General features: G+C 44.4%; 1 protein-coding gene and 1 long non-coding RNA gene across 5 annotated transcripts in view; one reads left to right on the top strand and one right to left on the bottom strand.

The window, feature by feature from the left end:
- Positions 1-246: 246 nt before the first annotated feature.
- Positions 247-20,857, top strand: part of Ipo5 (importin 5) — a 54,542-nt gene continuing 33,931 nt past the window's right edge. Inside the window, exons 1-6 of one of the 4 annotated variants that reach the window (XM_059273192.1) lie at positions 247-335; positions 633-712; positions 7,599-7,701; positions 10,896-10,989; positions 16,711-16,791; positions 19,173-19,365. In XM_059273192.1, coding sequence (XP_059129175.1) covers positions 10,900-10,989; positions 16,711-16,791; positions 19,173-19,365 — 364 coding nt within the window. In that variant the 5' untranslated portion in view covers positions 247-335; positions 633-712; positions 7,599-7,701; positions 10,896-10,899. Of the gene's footprint in view, positions 336-632; positions 713-7,595; positions 7,706-10,781; positions 10,990-16,710; positions 16,792-19,172; positions 19,366-20,857 lie in introns of those variants that run through there. The other 3 variants (XM_059273189.1, XM_059273190.1, XM_059273193.1) reach the window with 3 other exon arrangements.
- Positions 3,779-9,941, bottom strand: LOC131919134 (uncharacterized). Its single transcript, XR_009381167.1, has 3 exons — positions 9,244-9,941; positions 9,066-9,139; positions 3,779-4,075 (listed from the first exon to the last, which is right to left on the bottom strand). It is a non-coding gene; the product is annotated as an uncharacterized LOC131919134 (long non-coding RNA).

Below are 20,857 nucleotides of genomic sequence, written 5' to 3'. Positions count from 1 at the left end.
ATACGGTTCAAAGATGAAGATGGTGGTGTATTTGTGTCCCATCCCAAGACCCCTCGACTCCATGAGTTTGTTCTCCAGGGCCAGTAGCTTCTTTTCCCTTCTATGGGTTCAGGTATACTTGCCCTGTAATATCCAAATTTACAGTCCAGGCCCCTGCAGCCAAGGGGGTGGGCAAACTCAAATGGCCACCAGTGGCACACTGCTGACACGCAGGAGGTCACAATTGCAATCTGCTGTGTCCATGGCGACCTCTCTGAGCTGTGAGGTCAGAACTGTGGGGTTAGTGCCATCCTATGACCGAAGCAAGCATAGTGCCGAGAACAGCCTTGACTACTGTAAGTGACCCTCAGGCTCCCTCCGGACAGGGAAGACCCAAGGGCTTCAGAGCGGGGAGGTGTTCCTGGCTGGGATCTGGGGGGCTCATCTGGCTCTTCTGGTCCCCGGGGTTGGAAGTGCAGCATCTTGGGGGAGGGGCCGTCAGAGGAAGCAAATCTAAAAGATGAAAGAATAAAGAAAGGTACCCTCGGCCGCTGCACTGTGTCTATCAACTTGATTGATTGATCAGAGCTGCCTAAAGCAGTGTTGGCCTCACACCCCACAGTGTGTCAGAGATGGGCTTTTATCTCACGCAGGTGCTTCTGGGGAGAAACCTTACCAGGGCCCATGTATGAGCACAGCTACTTTTCCTGACCAGGATCTTTGCAACACCCAAGTAAGTCATTGTTGGATCCATCTGGCTTCTCTCTTCATTTCCTAAGTGACAGAAAGACCTATTTTCCTTTATAATTCTGATATTCATTTCTTGATACCTTCACCTGTTCACCAAGTAATTTAAATGAAGTCCACCGGCCTGTTCTCCCCCCCATCCCAGTAGAAAAGAGGTACTTGAAGGCAGATTGGCCGTCAGTGAATGACTTCTCAAGCACCTCACCATGTTCTGTTTAAAGTCTCTAGAGTCCCCTCTTTGGGCCTTCCTGTTCACTATGCTGTGTCCTTTCAGCAGTGAGCGTACTTCATCTCAGCTTTCGGAGACTACTAGTCAAGTAAATGAGGGGGAAATACTTCATCTTCAGTGTGGGGAAGCCCAATCAATCATTCAGTAACCAGAACAGGGCTTAACGAACCACCTCCTCAGCCGCTTCTTAGAGGAGTGAGAGTCCTCACCAGGGTAGAGCCAGTGTTACCTTGCAAAGAAAATGATCAGATAATGGGCCAAGGCGCCTACTCCATGGAACTTCGTAAACAGTTCTGTCCCCTCGAGTATGAATGGTGGGTGGCACCAGCAGGAGAGACAGCTTTGGATTGGGACATTGTATCAGCTCTAGAGAGAGGAGAACACTGGCACACAGTTATGAAATGGAAAGTCAGCGGGACTGGCAGTGTGGCTCAGTTGGTAGAGTCCTAGTCTAGCATGCATGAAGCTCTGAGCTCAATCCAGCATCAAATAAAGCCCATAAAGCCAGATGTGACAGCTCATGCCTGTGACCCCAGCATTAGGGAAGCAAAGGTAGGCTCTGCTCGGGATTGGAGGCCAATCTGGTCTATGTAGTGAATCCAAACCAATCAGGGATATAGAGCAAGAGACCTTGTCTCAAAAAAGCCCCTCCTCCCTCCAACAAACACTGTTATCCTCAGCTACATAGCAAGCCAAGGCCAGCCTAGGCTACATGTCTCAAATAAATAAAGTATATAAGTGGCCAAATAGTTGTTACTGTGTGTGCTACTCTTCAGGAGATGTGCTCCGCTCCTCCAAGCAGCACGCGTAGCTTCTGCTACCCTTGGCTTCCTGGCTTTTAGGGCACACAGAAAACCAGAGAGCAAGTAGCTGACAGACTAAGACAGCTGCCCTTTTTTGTTAGCAGTTACCACAAATGACAGCAGATGACAGAGGAAAACTGCTCCTAAAAACTAGGGAAGATGTGGGGACACAAATCTGTAAGCTCCAGGGCAAACAACCCCAAGGCGCTGGCTGTTCTGGGGGATGCTCTATTACAGCACAATGGATGGCAGGAAGACACCCCAGGGAACTGGTCCAGCCCTCTCAGTACACAGATAAGGCAGCCATGAGAACCAAGATCACAGGTGTTAGTGGAGACAGGGGGCCAGGGGCCAGGGACTCCTGACCCTGAGGTCCAATTCTTGTACTTTCCCCACCACGGAGAAAAAGTAATTCATTGCTGTCAGGGTGCTCAAAAGCCACAAAGGGTTGGGGGGTGGTTCCGTGACGAAAGTACTTCCCATGCTCTGCTCTGTCTGGATTTCACGTGGAGGTGGAAGTACAGAACCCACTCACAGAGCTGTCCTCTGACCTGTGTGTGTGTGTGTGTGTGTGTGTGTGTGTGTGTGTGTAAAATGTGTACTTTTTTTTTCAAAAGTTCTCCTGAGCACCCACCCAACTTTAAAAGTACCTTTTAACTTTCTGCCTATTTTCCCAGTGTGTTCTCCAACACGTCATCGTTGTTACCCCACAGTTCCACTTCGATGTGATTTTACAAGGCATAGACCTGAAAACACATTCTTACTTTCCTTACATGCTGTACACATTCTTCAAAAGGGTGGGGACCATTATCTCTCTGAATGTTCAAACAAAAATGTAAGCATGAACAAAACAAAGTCTGTAAAAGCTTAGGTTAAAACAGAGGTGTCAGCGTGAACAAAAAGTGTGTAAATGCTTAGATTAAACTGGAGGTGTCCCATGTTGGTCTCACTCCTCAGGTGAGGCTTTAACTCCTCATTGCTAAGGAAAAGGTAGAGTAGATTGGATGTCAGGAGAGCTCACAGTTAAAGAAAACTGGGGTCTCAGGCAGAGGGACTTGCTGCCCAAGTTGAATGACCTTGGACCCCATAGTAAAGGCTGAAGGAGAGAATCCACTCCATAGAGTTGTGCTCTGACCTCGTGATTGCCACGACACATGTACCCACATACATACATCATGCACATGTCCACACAATAATACACCTTAAAAACATCTTAAAAGGAAATTGAGTTATTTCCTTTCTATTGAGTAATCTTACCTCTCCTGATGTGTAAGAAAAAGATTTAAAAAAAAAAAAAACTTTGTCAAAGATAATAGGAAATGACACCCATCCCTTTGCATCTGTTTGTCCTTACAAAGGTTTCTCACTCATTAGTGAATTCCTACGTACTAAAGAAATGCTTGCAATCACAAAGGGAGAGAAATCCAGGCATGGTGGAGCACACCTATAATCCTAGCACTTGGGAGGTGGAGGCAAAAGGATCAGAGTTCAAGATCATCCTCAGTACATAGAGAATTTGAGGTCAGGGTGCTCACAAAATAAAAGCCCCTGTTCTTAAAGTGTGAGGATCCGAGTTCGAATCATTAGCACCCATATAAAAAGCCGGACATGACTGTGTGACTCTGTAATTTAAATGTTGGGGGGGCAGAGATGGGCAGCTCTTGAGAGCTTCCTGGCCAGGTGAGCTGGCAAGTTTCTGTTCTGGTTCAAGAGGAGATCTTATCTCAGGGCAAAGATAGACCATGGCCAGAATGTAACATCCCATCCCACTCCAATCATTCTTGATTCCACTATTCTTTCTCTCACTTATCATTGTGGCAAATTATCTTCTCAGTTCACTAGTTCATTATCTCAAAAGACTGTCAGCATGGGGATGTGGTAGAATACGCCTGTGATCCTACCACTGAGGAGGTGGAGGCGGTGGAGGCAGGAAGACTGTGATTTTGTGGCCAACCTGATCTACATAGTAAGACCTCCTCAGAAAGAAAAAGAGACAGAGGGAGGCAACTCTGTCCTCAAGCTTACCAGTCAACCTCCACAGCCTTGCGGCTCCCACCGTAGTGAAGGGGCCCACCCAATATTCATTAAACATACAAACGGCCAAGATGTTCGTTAAATACTAACATAGTTCGATGTGGTACAGAGTGCAGAGAGTGGACAGAGTGAGGAAGATGGGCAGAAAGTCCTTCAGGTTGCTAACAGTCCATCTCTCCAGGAGCTGAGTTTGCGATATGATGTCACACAGGTACTGCTCCCTGGGTGTGCCACACAGTGCTCGAGGCAAAGCATATCCGAGCGTCCAGTGGTAAGGTATTCCCTGTGAATAGCAAAGAAGGGAAGGCAACACACAGGCTGAGTCCTGCTGGAGCTGCCCTGTTCTGTTTCTCCCCAAATACCGGCATAGGAATGTTCAGAGGTTTGAGAGTTATGAATGCTGTCATCCATATGTTCTGAACACAAGTAAAAAAGAAACTGTTAGAATGATGGGAAAAGATTCAGTAATTGAGGTCAGGTCAACTGCCTTCAGATTTGTACAGTATTTTAAAATAATAACTATACTATATGATACAGTAATCCCTGTATTATAAAGATGAACCTTTTTCATTTAGTTTTTAGTTTGGGTAGACCTAACTGGTCACAAACTCATAGAGATCAGCCTGCCTCTACCTCCTAAGGGCTGGGACTGATGGTGTGTACCACCAGTCTTGGTTCAATATTTTTTAAAATTAATTTAGTTATTTATTGCATGTGTATAGATTTGTACATATGTATGTCCAGTGTTCATGTAACTCAGTGCCTGTGGAGGTCAGAGGACAATTTTCAGGAGTCAGTTCTCTCCTTCTACCATGTAGGTCACAGAATCGAACTCAGGTTCTTAGGCTTAGACTGGCAAGTGCCTTTACAGTCTAAAGCATCTCCCCAGCCTAAGTTCAACCTTTTAAAGTACACAGTTGTTAGTTTAGAATATCCAGAATTGAGCCGGGCGGTGGTGGCGCACGCCTTTAATCCCAGCACTCGGGAGGCAGAGCCAGGCAGATCTCTGTGAGTTCGAGGCCAGCCTGGGCTACAAAGTGAGTTCCAGGAAAGGCGCAAAGCTACACAGAGAAACCCTGTCTCGAAAAACCAAAAAAAAAAAAAAAGAATATCCAGAATTGTACATCCGTTACAGCTGTATTCACGAACCTCTTCGTCACCCCGGTCCTAGATTGCTTTCTGCTACTCAGAATAAACACCATGACCAAAAGCAACTTAGAAAGAGCTTATACTGTACCCCATAAATTATAGTCTATCATAGAGGGGGATCAAGGTAAGAGCAAGGCAGGGCCTTGATGCCGAAACCAGCAGAGAATGGCTGCTTAAAGGCTTGTGCTGTTGGCTTTCAACCTTCCCACCACGGGCTGGGCCGTCCCACGCCAATCGACAACCAAGAAAATGCCCCACAGACTTGCTTACAGGCTAATCTGATTTAGGCAGCTCCTCAGTTGAAGCCTGCTCTTCCCTGATGACTGTGGGTTGTGCCAAGCAGACAGTTGAAGTAACTATGGCCCCCCAAAAGAAGCTACATAACTATCAGTAGTATTCTACTTGCTTACCTCTTCTCTCCTCTGTCCCATCCCCCAGGTGCATGGCAACTATTCATTCTGGACATTTCATAGAATATTTGGGTATTTGTGTCTGATGTCACTTTGTATGATGATCCTAATAGTTCATTTAATCCTGGGATGTGAGTTCATTTGAGTGGTTCTTACTAGGGCCTCAGTTGATTGCAGAAAATGAACACACCTCATGGAGGGTAATCTGTTTTACTGAGTTGATTAATTACAAACGTTGAATCACGTTCCTCACATCCCTTCACAGCAGTAGCCTTGCATTTTACCAGACAACTGGGTACCATAAAGTAGCCAACTGGAAAAACAATATATCAACCATCACAGGACCTTTGTCAAAACTCGGAGCTAGGCATGCTGGCACAGTCCTGTTACCCCAGCACTGGGGAGATGGCAGCAGGATAATCAGGAGCCCAGCCTCCTAAGTGCTCCTAGCATCTTGTCTTTTCTTACGTAGGCGTTTACAGCTCTGCTCTCCCCGTGAGCCCTGCTGTCATGGCGCTCTGTAAGAGCTGCTGGCAGACCGTTGCATCATTCTTCTCTGGCATTTTCTAATTTCTCTTGTGAGTTCTCTAATACGGCTACCATTGAAGGTTGTACTGGTTAATCTCCACATATATGTCAAGTTCTTTGACTTCTGGTAGTCTTGATATCTAATCTCAATCTCTTGTGGTCAGAGAGCAAGTGTTTTATGCTTCCAACCTTTTAAAAATCGGATCCACTCTGGACTCTGCTGTGTATGGGCTGGGGAAGTGTGCACTCAGATGTTGTTGGGCAGTGTGTCCCGTGCGGATCTAGTGGAGGTGCTGGGTTTGCAGCATGTCTTGTCTACTTCGTCTTCTATCTATATGCCTGTTAACCTGTCAGTTACTGCTGAAAGTAGGGACAAAAGTCCCAGACTGTTCTCACTGAATTGTCTTATTTTTTAAGTGGGACAGATTTTACTTTGTATACTTGGGTCTTATTGTTAGTTATGTGTGTTTAAAACTTCTATGTCTGGGCTGGCAAGGTAAATCAGCCAATAAAGGCACTTGCTGCCAAATCAGATAATCTGAGTTCAGTCCCTGAGACCCACATGATAGAAGGAGAGAGCCCACTCCCTGTCCTCCGACTTCTATACACGTACTCTTTTACGCACTCCACAGAGAGGTGTGGGGTTATGTTTATTTATTTTAACCTGTATCGTTCTGATTGGTTGACCCTTTTGTAATAGAAATACCCCGGCTGGGCGGTGGTGGCGCACGCCTTTAATCCCAGCACTCGGGAGGCAGAGCCAGGCAGATCTCCGTGAGTTCGAGGCCAGCCTGGACTACCAAGTGAGTTCCAGGAAAGGCGCAAAGCTACACAGAGAAACCCTGTCTCGAAAAACCAAAAAAAAAAAAAAAAAAAAAGAAAGAAAGAAATATCCCATCACAAATGACATTTTGTTTTTAAAAATATGTATGATCTAAGTATTGGGTGTAAGTGTGCCACACAGTTCAGAAGACAACTTTGTGGGAAGTTGGTTCTCTTCTGCCCTTACGTGGGTTCCAAGGATTGAACTCAGTCAGCCTTTTGAGGCCTGAAACTCGAGGTCCTCAGGCTTCAGCTGCCCACTCTACCTAGCTCTCAAGACACCTTTGGTCCTGGATCTCCTTTGTGTGATAGTAGTGCTGGCCTCTCAGCCCTTCTTTTGGAAACTGTTTATATGATGTGTCTTTTTCCATTCTTTTACATTCAACATATTTGTGTTCTAAGTAAAAACATTAATCTTAAAAATGAAATCCTTCTGTTAAATCTATTTTTATTTCATGTTTAAAATGCAGCAAAGAGGACATTATTTAAATCCATTTGCCACATTTAAATGAAGTCATCATCCAGAAAATTCTATTTTTCTTTAGCTCTTGACCAGTACTTGATTTAACCTTTTTATACCATTTATTTGTGTGTGCTTGTGCATCTATTTGTCTGTGTGTGTGTGTGTGTGTGTGTGTGTGTGTGTGTGTGTGTATGTGTGTGTGTGTGTATCTGTGTATCTGTGTGTAGACATCAACAGACAACTTGGGGAGTCAGTTCTCTCTTTTTCTCGTGTGGGTCCTGGGGATCGAACTCAGGTCATCCTTTAGGGCTGGGACTAAGGTGTGCGCCACCAACTACCATGTTCAGTCATGAGTTTTTATTCTACAAGATCTGATTTGACCTCAGCCGATTGTCTTCTAAAGGTCCCCAATTCTATTTCTGTCAAACCAGCAGGGAAAGGAAATTCCTAAGCAAGGAACACCGCTCAGAAAGTGCTGTGCCATGTCTCCAAATCCTTGAGAATCAAGTCAAAAAACTGGGAGCAACAGAAAACACTGTAGGTAACTGATTTATTCAAGTCCTTTAGTTAATCTAAATGACAAACTATATAAGCAACTGTTTAGATACTTATTTTATTCTCTAGCAAAGCACTATCCAATAGAAATCTAAGCCAAAAACTCAAACTAAATGTTACTTCTGAGTTTCTAACTAGCCATACTTTTTTTTTTTTTTGGTTTTTCGAGACAGGGTTTCTCTGTGTAGCTTTGTGCCTTTCCTGGAACTCACTTTGTAGCCCAGGCTGGCCTCGAACTCACAGAGATCCGCCTGGCTCTGCCTCCCGAGTGCTGGGATTAAAGGCGTGCGCCACCACCGCCCGGCTCAATTCTGGATATTCTAAACTAACAACTGTGTACTTTAAAAGGTTGAACTTAGCCATATTTTAATAAGCAAAGAGAGATAGCTGAAATGATCGATACATGTAATAACATAGTTTGTAAATTTCATTAATCGACTTTAACTCAATATACTATTTGTACATGATGTTATCAATATAAAATGTTATTAACGTCCTATTGTCTTTAAAATTTCATGTGTATTTTGCAACTGAAGGCACATCCTCTTTTGAAGTAGACACCTTTTGAGTCATCAACAGGTACACACCTTTAATCCCAGCACTTGGGAGATAGAGACAGTATGATCTCTGTGAATTCTAGCCCAGCCAGAGCTACACAATTTGACCTTGCCTCAACAAATAAAACTAAACTAAAACTGATAATACAACTGCCACTCCTAGCATAGATCTCTTGACATACAAACTTACATTGGGGTGTCTATTGTTTAATAATCACTGAATATTTGTTTAGTTTTCAGGGTTTTGTTTTTGTTTTCGTTTTTTGTCAAAGCCTTATGTAGCCCAGGCTGTCTTCATCTCTCTATGTAGCCACATCCTGAGTACTGGGATTATAGGCATAAATCTTCAGGCTTCCTTTAAAGCAGTGCTGTCAAATCCAGGGCCTCACACATGCTAGGCAAGCACTCTACTAACTGATATATCTCCAATCCCTGAGCGTGTGTGTGTGTGTGTGTGTGTGTGTGTGTGTGTGTGTGTGTATAAAATGCACTGTATAGACTGCCATTTAAAATACATAAACACACACACATACATACACAAATATATATAAAATATAGCAGGTACTGAGCAAAAACTAGAAATCGGGTATACCCTGAGCAAGCCTCTAGATAATTTGTCCTATTTCATTGTTACCCTAGTTAATTAAAAATCAGTTAGTATGTAATTCCCTCAAATTTAAGAACTTTGAATAAGGAAGAAGCACATTCAGAATTATGTTCACTATTCACACACATAAATGTATATGTCTAAATAAATTGACTCCAAATTAATGTATGAAGTGGTCTGACCTTGAAAAAAGTAATGTGGCCAAAGAATGACTTCCAGGTGGGACACCAATTCTACAAATAGTTGTGGTGGCCTCCTGTAGAGAAAGAACTCTGTCAGTGTGGCAGCTAAAACCAGAAAGGAAAATTTCTCCACAAATCAACTAAATTCTGCTGTGAAAACCGTGGCTGGCTCTCACACCTCCAAGTGGATTCCAGGGTATCTGGCCAGAATCTGCACGACTTGGCTCCGGGTGACGTAAGACCAATCTTTAAAATCACCTAAGAGAAAATATTTAAGACTTTCAAAAAGCAGAATCACCAACAAGAAATAAAAAACTTCAAGTCAAATCCTATGAGTTGCTGAGCTGTAGATCTTACCTGCATGCCACATGCTGTTGAAACCTATTACTCAGGGGAGGTAGTGTCCTTTGGACACAAGATGAATTTTTTTCACCCACTGTCATCCTGGGCCTAGGCAATACTTTGGACACAGTAAGTTCTCAACAGTCTGGGCAAAAGCACTGGGATAAACATGTGGCTGTGAGAGCCAGCCAAGGTTGTTACAACAGAATCTGATTTGTAGAGAAAGGTCCGCAACTCTGATTGGGTTCTTTCTCCACAGGAAGCCAGCACATCTATTTTGTAGAACAAGTTTTCAACTTGGGATAATCTTTCATTCTTGGGCCACCTTCTTTTAATGTCAGGCTATTTCATACATTAATTTGGGAGTCGATTCTATTTTATTTTGATATGAGCATTTGTGATTGTGAATGGTGGTCATGATTCTGAGCAGGCTTCTTCCACCAAGTTCTTTGCTTTGAGCCCTGCTCTCTCCGGCTTGGGCAGTCCCAGCTAGAAAGGTAGACCGGTGCTAATAATGTCTAAGCATTGGAGTGGAGAGAGAGAGAGAGAGAGAAGAGATGGGGGTGGGTGGGGGGTAAGATAGACAGAGAGCGTCTGTCTCTGGGCCCCTCCGTGCTGGCCCGCATCGACTAAGATCAGTTAGTTAGGGAGTGTCTCATGACTTCTCCCAACCTTAGCGAGCAAAGACGCCCCAAACACCGGGACCGGTCGCGGATCCCGGGTGGGCGCGTGTGTGCTCCGATCGCGGGCGGAGGGGTGTGGCGGGAGAGTCCCAGGATGAGCAACCCCTCTTCGGGGCAGCCCGGGGACGTGAGTCACAGGGCAGCGGCGGGAAGGGGTGGCCTGAGTCCCAGCCCAGGGGGTAGACGGCAGGGCCAGACAGACGGAGGGGTCTGCAGGGGCCGAGGGCCGCGGCTGGGGCGATCGGGATAGCGGTCCCGGGGCTCCAAACCCCGAGGGCGCGGCCACGCGTCGGGCCGCAGGGAAGGGACCCGAGGCAGCCGGCGGCGCCGAAATCTCCCGCGCTCAGGAGCTCGGCCCCTCCTCCCAGGCCCGGCCTCACGCCCCTCGAGGCGGCCGGGCCAGGTCGGCTCCTCCCCGCCCGCCCCGCGGCTCACCCAACCCCAACCTCGCCGCGCAGCCGCCGGCCGGCCGCCACACACGCCCGCCGGCCCCGCCTCCCGGCGCGCGCCGGAGTGACGACACCGCAGGGTGCGTGGCCAATCGGCGCGGCCCTCGAGGGGGCGGGCTCGGACACGCCCCCCGAGGCACGAGCCAATGGGACGCCGGCGCCGGCGGCCGCGGCGGGGTGAGAGGGCGCCAGGCCCCGCCCCGCCCTCCCCCGGCCCCCTCGGCCCCGCCCTTCCCGCCCGGCCCCTCAGCCCCGCGCCGCCGCTGGTGCCGGTCGCCGCGCTGGGCCCGCCCCCAACCCTCCCGCCGGCCCGCCAGCGCGCCTCACGGCTCCCTCCTTCTCTCTCTCACGCCTAGCGCAATGGCGGCGGCCGCGGCGGAGCAGCAACAGTTCTACCTGCTCCTGGGAAACCTGCTCAGCCCCGACAATGTGGTCCGGAAACAGGCGGAGGTAAGCGAGTCGGCGGCCCCGCGGCCCCGGCCGCCCGGCGCGGCCATCCTTCCCCTCGGCCCTCGGAGCTCGTCGGCCGAGCGGCGCAGGTCGGGCCCGGCTGGCCGACGGCGGCCCCGCAGCCCACGTGCGCGCCTCCCGCCCGGCCCCGGCCCTTCCGGGCCCGTGCAGCGGTGGCGCCGGTTGCCTCCCCGCCGCCCCGCGCACACGTGCCGCCCCGCCTGACGCGCTGCCCCGCCCGCGAGCCCCGCACCCCGTGCCCGCCCGCCCCGCCTGGCCCCCCAGCCCTCCCGAGCGGCCAGACCCCGGCAGCTCCCCCACCCCTGCCGCTCGGGGAACATGTGTCCTGCCTGTCGCTGCCGTGCGGCGGCTTTCCCGGAGCCCCTTTCTGGTTTCTAGAACGGACTGCACAAGCCGGTCCCTTCCAGCTCGTGTGAAGTTGCCTTGCAGGGATTCTTGCTGACCACCTCACTCGGCTCCTCTTCCAGTTTTGTTTGATCTCCAGAGATTAGGGTTTATAAATGGGATGTACTGGGGACTGTGGTTGTCTAACTGGGCCGGTACCATTTCTTTTCGTATAACCCAAATCGTTGTCAGCCTGAGTTCCAGTGAGTTTCATTTCACATGCAATTGTAAGCCGTTTTGCAAGCTAACAGTAAGACTGTTGGTTGACTAGAAGACGGATGATACATTGTTAATGTTGAAACCGGGATTTTTGTGTGGTAACTTCTAGGAAAGTTGATACGTGTTCTTTGCGACCATGTGTCAGAAGTTTTTGGGAGACTCGCTGAAGAGTTTTTGGATACCTTTACAGACCCAAGATGTATTTTACATATAGCTAGTGAAGTTGGCATGTCTTTTGTATTTATCGGTCTAAAGTTGAGAGCTGTCTTTTAAAACAGTTAATTCTGCTTTGAGTAGAAAGGATATTCCGGTCACACTTAGTTTAGTAAGTAAATGTGTTGGAAACTTCGGTATGAAACGGAGCTTTAAACTGTGTCTTTATTTAAAAAAAAATTAATTCTGGGGGGAGGGGAGATGACCAGGTTTGTAGTTTACACAGGCCCTCAAACTTGTGGCATACCCCTGCTTATGCTTCCTGAGTGTTGGGATTTCGAACATGTTTCCATGCCCTCCTTATTCATGAAATATACAATGTATGGGGTGAAATTAAAACAATACAGTTTTTAACCCATTCTCCACGTTAGTATTAAATGAGTCTTCCTTGGAAATGTATCGTAACAAGCATCACTGATGTGTACATCAGTGTTATTTTGAATGGGTTTACAGAACACATTCTGCAATTTGGATTTTCCACTCAGTTCATTTCACATTGTCACCTAGAAGACCATCCATTAGATAAAGTGCATTATTTATATCCTCATCTTCTTATGAATGGGTAGCCGATGCTTCTAGTGTCTTCAGAGAGTACTGCTCATACAAGTACATGTATTCTTGTCTATGCATGCTTTGCAAGGTTTATTTTTAAGGTAGTATATGTATTTAGAAGTAGTATGCGTGTATTACTTGCAACAATTTGCACTTGGGATATGATGATGCTAAACATTTGATACTCTCTGCAAACTCGAGGAAATTTTTTTAAACCAAAGCAAGTTCTTAATCCCACCCTATAATAGAAATTTCCATGTGTTGCAGAGCAGAACTGCATTGTAATTAGTAAGCTAGTTTAATTCTCCCCCTTCCCTCCAGTTGCTTAAGTCTCTATTGTCAAGCCTGGTGGGGAATCTCTCTTCTATTGAACTAAATACCAGTGTCTGGTTCAGCTTGAATTCCAATTTGGTGCCTGTTGTAAATCTTTTATCTCTTACATCACTTTAGGGATAGTTAGTAGCATTCAGCACATTTTCTCATAAAGAACAATCGGAAATAAGTACTGTTAATACTGTCTCTATTCCTAGCAAAAACATTCAGATACTACATTTTTGCTTAATACATCTTGAGAACATACTTATATAAAAAGCAAGTATTGTGATACAGTATTTTTCTTAGTTTGACAGAAGAGTAAATTTGGGGGAGGGGCTCCTTGACACCATATAGTCCACTAAGTTGTAAGTTTCCTAGAAAAGAAATATTTTAGGAAAAATGGCTGCTCAAAAGCTCTCAGCACCCCTCTTTGCCCTGGGGAAATGAGCCTTTTTATAGGTAACCTAAACAAAATTGAATCCTAAGTCTGATAAAACAAATATGGAAATGTTTTGCTGGAGCTGAAAAGTTGGCATGGGTTCTGTGAATATATTTGTAATTTACTCAACCAAAATAAAATGCTTAGTTGACATATAAATACCAAATTCTTGACTGAGGTCACTTTTACTCACACTTTTACTTTTCAAATACAATGAAAGTCATATTGTGCTTTGTTGAAGTGATTGAAAAACTTTAAATCTTCTAGGATGTTTCTCCATTTGTACAGCCCTTTAATAAACTTTTTTTTTTTTTTCCAAATCTACAAGGACTTTTCCAACTTTACAGAAAATGTTTCTGGTATTTAAGGAAATGATTTTGAGCTGGGCGTGGTAGCACATGTCTTTAATTCCAGAACCCGGGAGGCAGAGGCAGGAGGATCTCTTTGAGTTCAAGGCCAGCCTGATCTATTGAGTTCCAGTCCTGCCAACCAGGGCTACATAGAGACCTATTTCAAAGCAAAAAGAAAGAAAGAAAATATTGAATGCCCATGTGTCTCAGAATACGATAATTAACACAAATAAGCAATTAAGTAAATAATTGACAGGCAATTCAAAGGCATTTATGGTATTCATAACTGGGCATTTTTATTTGACATAGTGTATTTATTAATTGTATATGAATTTTAATTCCTAATATTTCTCCTCATTAATATTTGTGTTGAGGAAGGGTAACAGTGGAAAATATACTTGATTAAGGAGCTGAGGTGTTTACAAAGTAGAAGTTCCTTGTTCCCTCTTTTGCATTTTCTCGTGCGAGGAGCTGACATAAATATTTATGGAATGAATGAGATGAGTACTTAACATTTCTCCTTTGTGGGCAGGGAAAGGGGAGCCAGAGACCTTGACATGTTGTGATTATGTATAGTGGGATCGAATAGGGTCAAAATTTTGTTTGTCTCAAGCTAGTAATGGACACTGGACGTGCCAGAGTAGTAATGCTAGGAATAGTCCTTGTATTTCAGTGTCCTGGATATTTGGTATAGAAAAATGAACAAATTCAATGTCTGCCTTTTTGTGACTTTGTCCAGGCTAAGAAGATAGGCTGGACTCCAGCTTGTTCCTTCTGCTAAGCCTTACTTTGCTGCTCTTCTGAAGTGAATGCAACATACAAATGGACAAGACCCTCTTTATGAGTTCGATGCCATTCATACTGAATTTTCCCATCATGAACCATTCATCCTGGAACCATATTGAATATTTGACTTAATGTTGTGTAAGAACTGGCATAGTGACACCAGTAGTCCCACCTGGGTAAAGATGGCAATCCTTAGGAATTATGCTGGGTTTTTGAAGAATGATTGCCCAGGGGAGAAATCATTTTCAATAACTTGTCAGACCAATGAGATTTACTTGTTCGTGGTTGGTAGCCTCTCCAGTGGGTCTGAGTGCTGGGTGCAAGGAATGAAGAGATATTTATTACATTGTTCCTGTTTTGTAGGACTTCCCTATGTTTGGGGCTTTTTATTTGGGGTAGGGTAGTTTGTTGCTTGCTTATTATTTGTATTTTTGTTTTTTAGACAAGAGTGTCTCACCCTATGACCCAGGCTGGCCTCGAACTCCAGGCAGTGTTACCCTCGATTTGGTCTCCAAGTGCTGTAATTACAGGCATGAACCACCACAACCAGCTCTGAGACCTTTTTTTAGTGACAGCTTCGCTGGATTTTTAGTTGCTTTGGTTAAAAATTAAGTGAAAAATTTCAAGATACATAACCATTTTTGTAATCAGCCTTGTGAATATCTTTTACATAAATTATCTTATTTTTGTATAAATAAATTCAGCCCAGCTTCTCAGCTGTGCATACCTTTCGGCACGGTTGTCACATTGTTAGGTCCTGTGTTTATTACAGTGGGCCTGAGGGTCTTTGTCCACCTTCCTCCGACTAAGATGTTTAAGAGTTTGGAAATAGTGTGTCCCTGTATAAACAGAAGTCTGAGTCGCTAGCCCCCAGGAATGAAACCCAGAGAGACTGGAAGGATGGTTGCTATGGAAGACGAGGTTTCTGTCCTTGTTCTCATCATCTTAAGTCATTCAAGGGATGAAACTTGACCACCTTGTCTGTCAGTTTCCCAGAGACACTAGGAAGAGCTTAGAAGGGCATAAGGGACACGTGGGACATAGGTAACCTTAATTGTCCTCCTATGTCAGTTTTGAAAATCTAGGGACATCAGGCAAGCTCTTCAAACTTAGACTTGCTAAGAAGTTAATATCTACTTTAGGCAGGTGGAAAGAGATCGGTTACTAAAGGCTTTTCCAGGTAAAGTATTCCAAATGTACTTAAATGATTCAGTGTTCAGTAAAAGAGGCCCGTTGTTAGGCATGAATTCTTGTCAATAAGTTGAGGCTTGTTTGGGATCTATTCTAACAATTTGTTTACATTTTGAGATTTTAATGTAATTACGTTTCTACCTTCCCTTTGTTCCTTCCAAACCCTCCCATGTACCCTTTCCTGCTCTCCTTCAAATTTGGGACTGTAAAAAAAGAAAAACAAACAAACAGACAAGCTAGTTGTTACTGCATGCATATGTGTATGTGCATATATATTCCTGAATCTGGCCTGCTCAGTCTCTGGTACTCTATGTATGTTTTCAGGGCTGACTGGCAGTGAACAGCCAGTTTGTGCTCTTTGCTTCTGACTGCTGTCGTCTACCTTTTTATGGCCTAACAAGTTTGTTCTGGTGCTAGAAAAGGGAAAGGAAAGCCCTCTGACTCACAAAACCTTTTTGAACAGATCCAGATTCAACACTGGTTATTTGTGTGTTTGTTTGTTTGTTCGTTTGTTTGTTGGGTTTTGGGAGGGGCAAATTTCTCTGGACTACAATCATTTGATTTTTTTTTAATTATATAATGTATTAGAGTAATCCTTCCCTGAAAATACAGCATAAAGAATTTGGATACTTTCCCTTTTTTTGTTGTTACTTTATCTAATTTGATGTTGTAATTGTGATTTGAATCAACTCTCCATAATCTACAAAAGTGTTGACAAGATAAAGTAGTTCCCTAGAATATCTGGTGATATCAAAGTGCGCGTTTATTTTGTGGTACTATATTATAGGTCTTTTTTTGTTGTTTTTGTTTGTTTGTTTGTTTGTTTGTTTTTTAATGTATCTATACGGATGCCTGGTGCCCATGGAGAATAGAAGAAGGTGTCAGAGCTCTTGGAACTGGATTAGGCTTTGAGACCCACAATGTCCATGCTGATCACCAAACCAGGTCCTCTGCAAGAGCAGCATGTGTTCTTAACTACTGAGCCATCTTTCTAGATCCATGTTTGTCAATTTTTTTATGATTGTGGGACATGAATTTTTGTTGACCCAGAGGACATAAGTTTTGAAAATACACAGAAATGAAGAGATGAGTAGAGAGCTCTTTGCTCACCTGTCTAGAATATACTTCATATCACAGAAGAAACTGTCACCATCAGTCCTGACTGCCTGCGTCCCGTTCTTGGTTTCCGCACTGGGTTGCTCATAGGATTTTCTAACATTGTATTCCAACCTTTCGTTATCTCTCGTGCAGGAAACCTATGAGAATATCCCAGGCCAGTCCAAGATCACATTCCTCTTACAAGCCATCAGAAATACAACAGCTGCTGAGGAGGTAATACTTTAATATTTGAAAATAATTCTCATGAAATAAACTGTAATGTTAGGTGATGGTCAGAGTGCTGATAAGAATTTTAATGATTAGTTACTAAGTATTAGAATTTTCTTTTTACAACATAGACATTTTTAAGGTAGATAAAAGTCAGTAGTGTTATGTATAACTACGTTTTTAAAAATTTGTTTATTTAGTTTTGAGATGGGGATCAGTGTACCCTAGGCTGACCTGGAAATTTACAGTCCTACCACCTCTACCTAGGTGCTTGGCATCACACACAGCAAATCATTTCTGTAGCTATAAAAATTGGTTTCTTTCATTGAACTGTCTCATTCTAAAGAAAGAAAGTTCTATTCACAAAGTATTTGGGGGAAATTTTTAGATTTACTTAGTATACGTGAGTGTTGTATATGTGTGCACCACATATGTGCCTATGGATTGTTGTGAACCAGCATGTGGGTGCTGGGAATGGAACCAGGCTTTCCTCAAGAACAGCAAGTGCCTTTAACTGCTGAGCCATCTCCAGCCCCTCCCACACATTTTAATGTTAATCACATATTTTGAAAATATATTTATAAAATATATGCATATGGCCATCTCTAGATGAAATTCATGTGCTGAAGAGAAGCATGAGAACAGTTTTTAGGGTCTCTGTAGACCTGGCTGCTCTGGAACTCGCTCTGTAGACTAGGCTGACCTTGAACTCAGAGCTCCGTCTGCCTTGGGGACCTGGGTAGGGTGGGGAGCCTTCAGCTGGGATTAAAGGCGTATGCCACCACACCCAGCTGTCTTATCTTTCTTTCTTATTTATTTAAGAAGGACCATCTTACCAGCCTGAGCTACAGAGTGAGTTCCAGGAAAGGCGCAAAGCTACACAGAGAAACCCTCCCTGTCTCGGAAAAAAAAAAGGGGGGGGGACCATTTTAATGTAGATTTAAGCACAAAAGAGACATCCCAGATCTTTGTCTTTAAAATATGTATGTGTTCCTCTGTGTGTACCTGTGTATTGGAGGCCAGAGGTTGATTTCAGGTGTCTTCCATAATTGCATTCCACTTTATTTTTTGAGATAGGGTCTCTCACTGAACCTGGAACTTACTGATTTGGCTAGACTGACTGGTCAGCAAGCCAGTTAGTTTCTCCTGGCTCTGGTCTCCCAGTGCTGGGATTATAAGCATATGTTACATACCTGGCCTTTTACAAGCACTTTGCCAACTGAGCCTCCCTTCAGCCCACCTTCTTTAAAAGAAAATCAAGTCTCACAGTATAGCCCAGACCAGCCTTAAACTTGTGGCAGTCTCCTGTATCTGCCTAGCCAGAGAGTTATTATTTTTAGTGACTTATCTAATGTAATTAGATTCAGATGTACTGGAATTTTAATGCATTTCCCCTGTGGTAAAATGGAGCTATTTACTGGGCTCTTTGCTACTCTTGAATGTTTAGTACCTAATTTTCATTGTTTCCTACCATAAAGTAATATCCTGATAGTATTGGATATCTCTTACTTTGGCAAGTGTTGAAAGTCTAGAGATCCTACTCACCTTGCATATATAGAAAGGTCACAGAGGTTTCTTTGAGCAGTTACACTACATGTAAATGCTTCTGGTGATGTTTGATTGTCACCCTTAGAAAACTGTATGAAATAAGCCCTCCCCCTTTTACAGAATACACGACAGCCAGTGTGCTTCTATACTTTGTGTCGTTCAAAATGGGGTGAAGAAGCTCACAGGGTGATTGTCATAGCAACAGCTAGCCGTTAGCTAGCCGGTTGACAAGCTGGCTCTAACACTGTGAACTAGACAGTGGCTGTCGATTGGCCTCCACATCTTGATTGTGGCATTGCCTCAGCTTCTCTTAAACTCGAGGACGATCACACAGAAGCCATCATAAATAAGAAGTTCTCCACAGATTTGAAATGGGAATCTAAGAATGTATCCATTGAGATTGATCAACACTGGGTAGATACTGGGAACCTGTGGGTTTTGCTCAACTAGAGAATCATAAAGATAAATAGATTTCATAACGTTCTACCAAAGAGACTAAATGAAGAAGGACAGCTACGTGATGAGAATAGTCCAAACTGAGCAGAAGGTTAGGTAGGAAAGGTTTCTGCTGTAGAGCAAAGCCAGGTGGGCAGGTGCTGGACAGTCCTCTCAGAGTATCAAGGCAAGATGTTCCATTGAATTCTCAAGTGTTGGTTTCTTACCTGTGCTTTCTAGATAGAGAGACTATTGTGACTATTCAAGAGTTACATGTTTCTAAAAACTAAAGGGTGCTTTGAAATGAATGTAAAAGTAGGGCAGTGAAACCTGTCAATGGCAGAGGGTTGGAAATGTTTCCTCTGGAAAGTCATGAGGTTAATAACAGTGTTATCTATTTATAGGCTAGACAAATGGCCGCTGTTCTCCTGAGACGTCTTTTGTCCTCTGCATTTGATGAAGTCTACCCAACTCTTCCATCCGATGTCCAGACTGCCATCAAGAGTGAACTGCTAATGATTATTCAGATGGAAACACAATCCAGCATGAGGAAGAAAATTTGTGACATTGCTGCAGAATTGGCCAGGAATCTAATAGGTGTGTGTACAGTGGGGGAAGGGTGTGCTCGTTGCTTGCGTTTGTTAGTTTGCGTGGTTTTTGAGACAGAGCCTTGATTAATCTTAAGTTGTCCTAGACCTCCCTGTAGCTCAGATTGACCTGGAAGGCACAATGCCCTGTCCCTTCTGCCTGCTGGGTTACAAGTGTGTACTAATACCCCTGGCCCTTTTTCCTCTTCTCTCCTTTCACCTCTTGAGTCAGTCTCTGTAGAGGCCAGCAGACCTCAAACTCACATGAGTCCTCCCCCAGCTTCCTGAGTGCTGAGGGAGCAGGTGAGAGTCTCCATGCCCAGCTTTACTGGTCCTTTTTATTTTACACCCAAACTGTAATAGTTTAGAATATTTATAGATACCAAAGAACTGTTCTTCCACAATGATTATGATTATAGAGTCTACATTTAAAGCCAAAAATTACAGAAGTTTATGAAATCTAATTCTAATACTTTTAACAATTGCTATTCAGAGTGCCAATGTAGACTTTTTGTTTTTGTGATTCAGGGTCTCATACAGCACAAGCTTGCTTTGAACTTGCTAACTGCCTCCATATCCCAAGTGCTGGGATTACAGGCATGTGTTACTGTGCCAATATTTTAAGGATTTTTTTTCCTTCCTCAGTTGGGAACACAACCTCATACATGCCAGACAATCATTCTACCACTGAGCTACAACTAAAGCCCCCGGGAAAGCTCGTAAAGTGTGAGGTGGGGGTATTGTCACCCTTAGGTTGGTATTTTGTTGGCCTGGGTGTGACTCAGTGGTAGAGTACTTGACTAGCATGCTCAAGGCTTAGGATTTAATGCCTGAACCACAAGTGGAAGTAAGGAGCAGGAGCTCTGTTCTGTCTTTAACGTCCAACTTTTTAAAATTAAAGATAATGGGGGGATAGAAAGAGAATAGTAAAAGGAGAGAAGACAAAAACAGGACTCACTGTGGTGCCTGGGCTGGCCTCACTCGTAGACAGTTACTTGTGCCAGTGTGAGCAGTGAGTCTCCTAAGGAGCATGGTACTTTGTATGTTTACTCTTACATGTCCAGGCTAGCCTTTAACATGCATGGGGCAGTCCTTTTCCTTCAGCCTCCTAAGTGCTGGGATTACAGATTGCCTGGAGTCCATTCTTTGCTAAATTGTTCCCCCATTTGCAGTACTGAGGGTTGAATATAAAGCCTCATACATGCTAGGCTATTGAGAGCTGCTAGGCAAAGACTACTTTACCACTATCCCTAAGCTGGCCTTGAACTTGTAGTTTTCCTGTCCTAGCCTCCTGAGGAATTAGGATTTTAGGCCTGAACCACCAGGTCTGGCTTAAAATTCATATTTTTCAGTCTTGTTAAGTGAAGGTGGATGGTACCTGATAGCACTTAGACTGCACAGTATGCTGTCATGTGACTGCGGTGACAGAGGACAAGGCCAGTCTGGGAATAGACAGTGAGACTGCCTGAGGAAACTAATGTGTGTCAACTCCCTCCGTGGGT

Source organism: Peromyscus eremicus, chromosome 9 (genome assembly GCF_949786415.1).
Source record: "Peromyscus eremicus chromosome 9, PerEre_H2_v1, whole genome shotgun sequence".
Taxonomy (NCBI): Eukaryota; Metazoa; Chordata; class Mammalia; order Rodentia; family Cricetidae; genus Peromyscus; species Peromyscus eremicus.
This window is presented reverse-complemented; position numbering and strand designations above follow the sequence as displayed.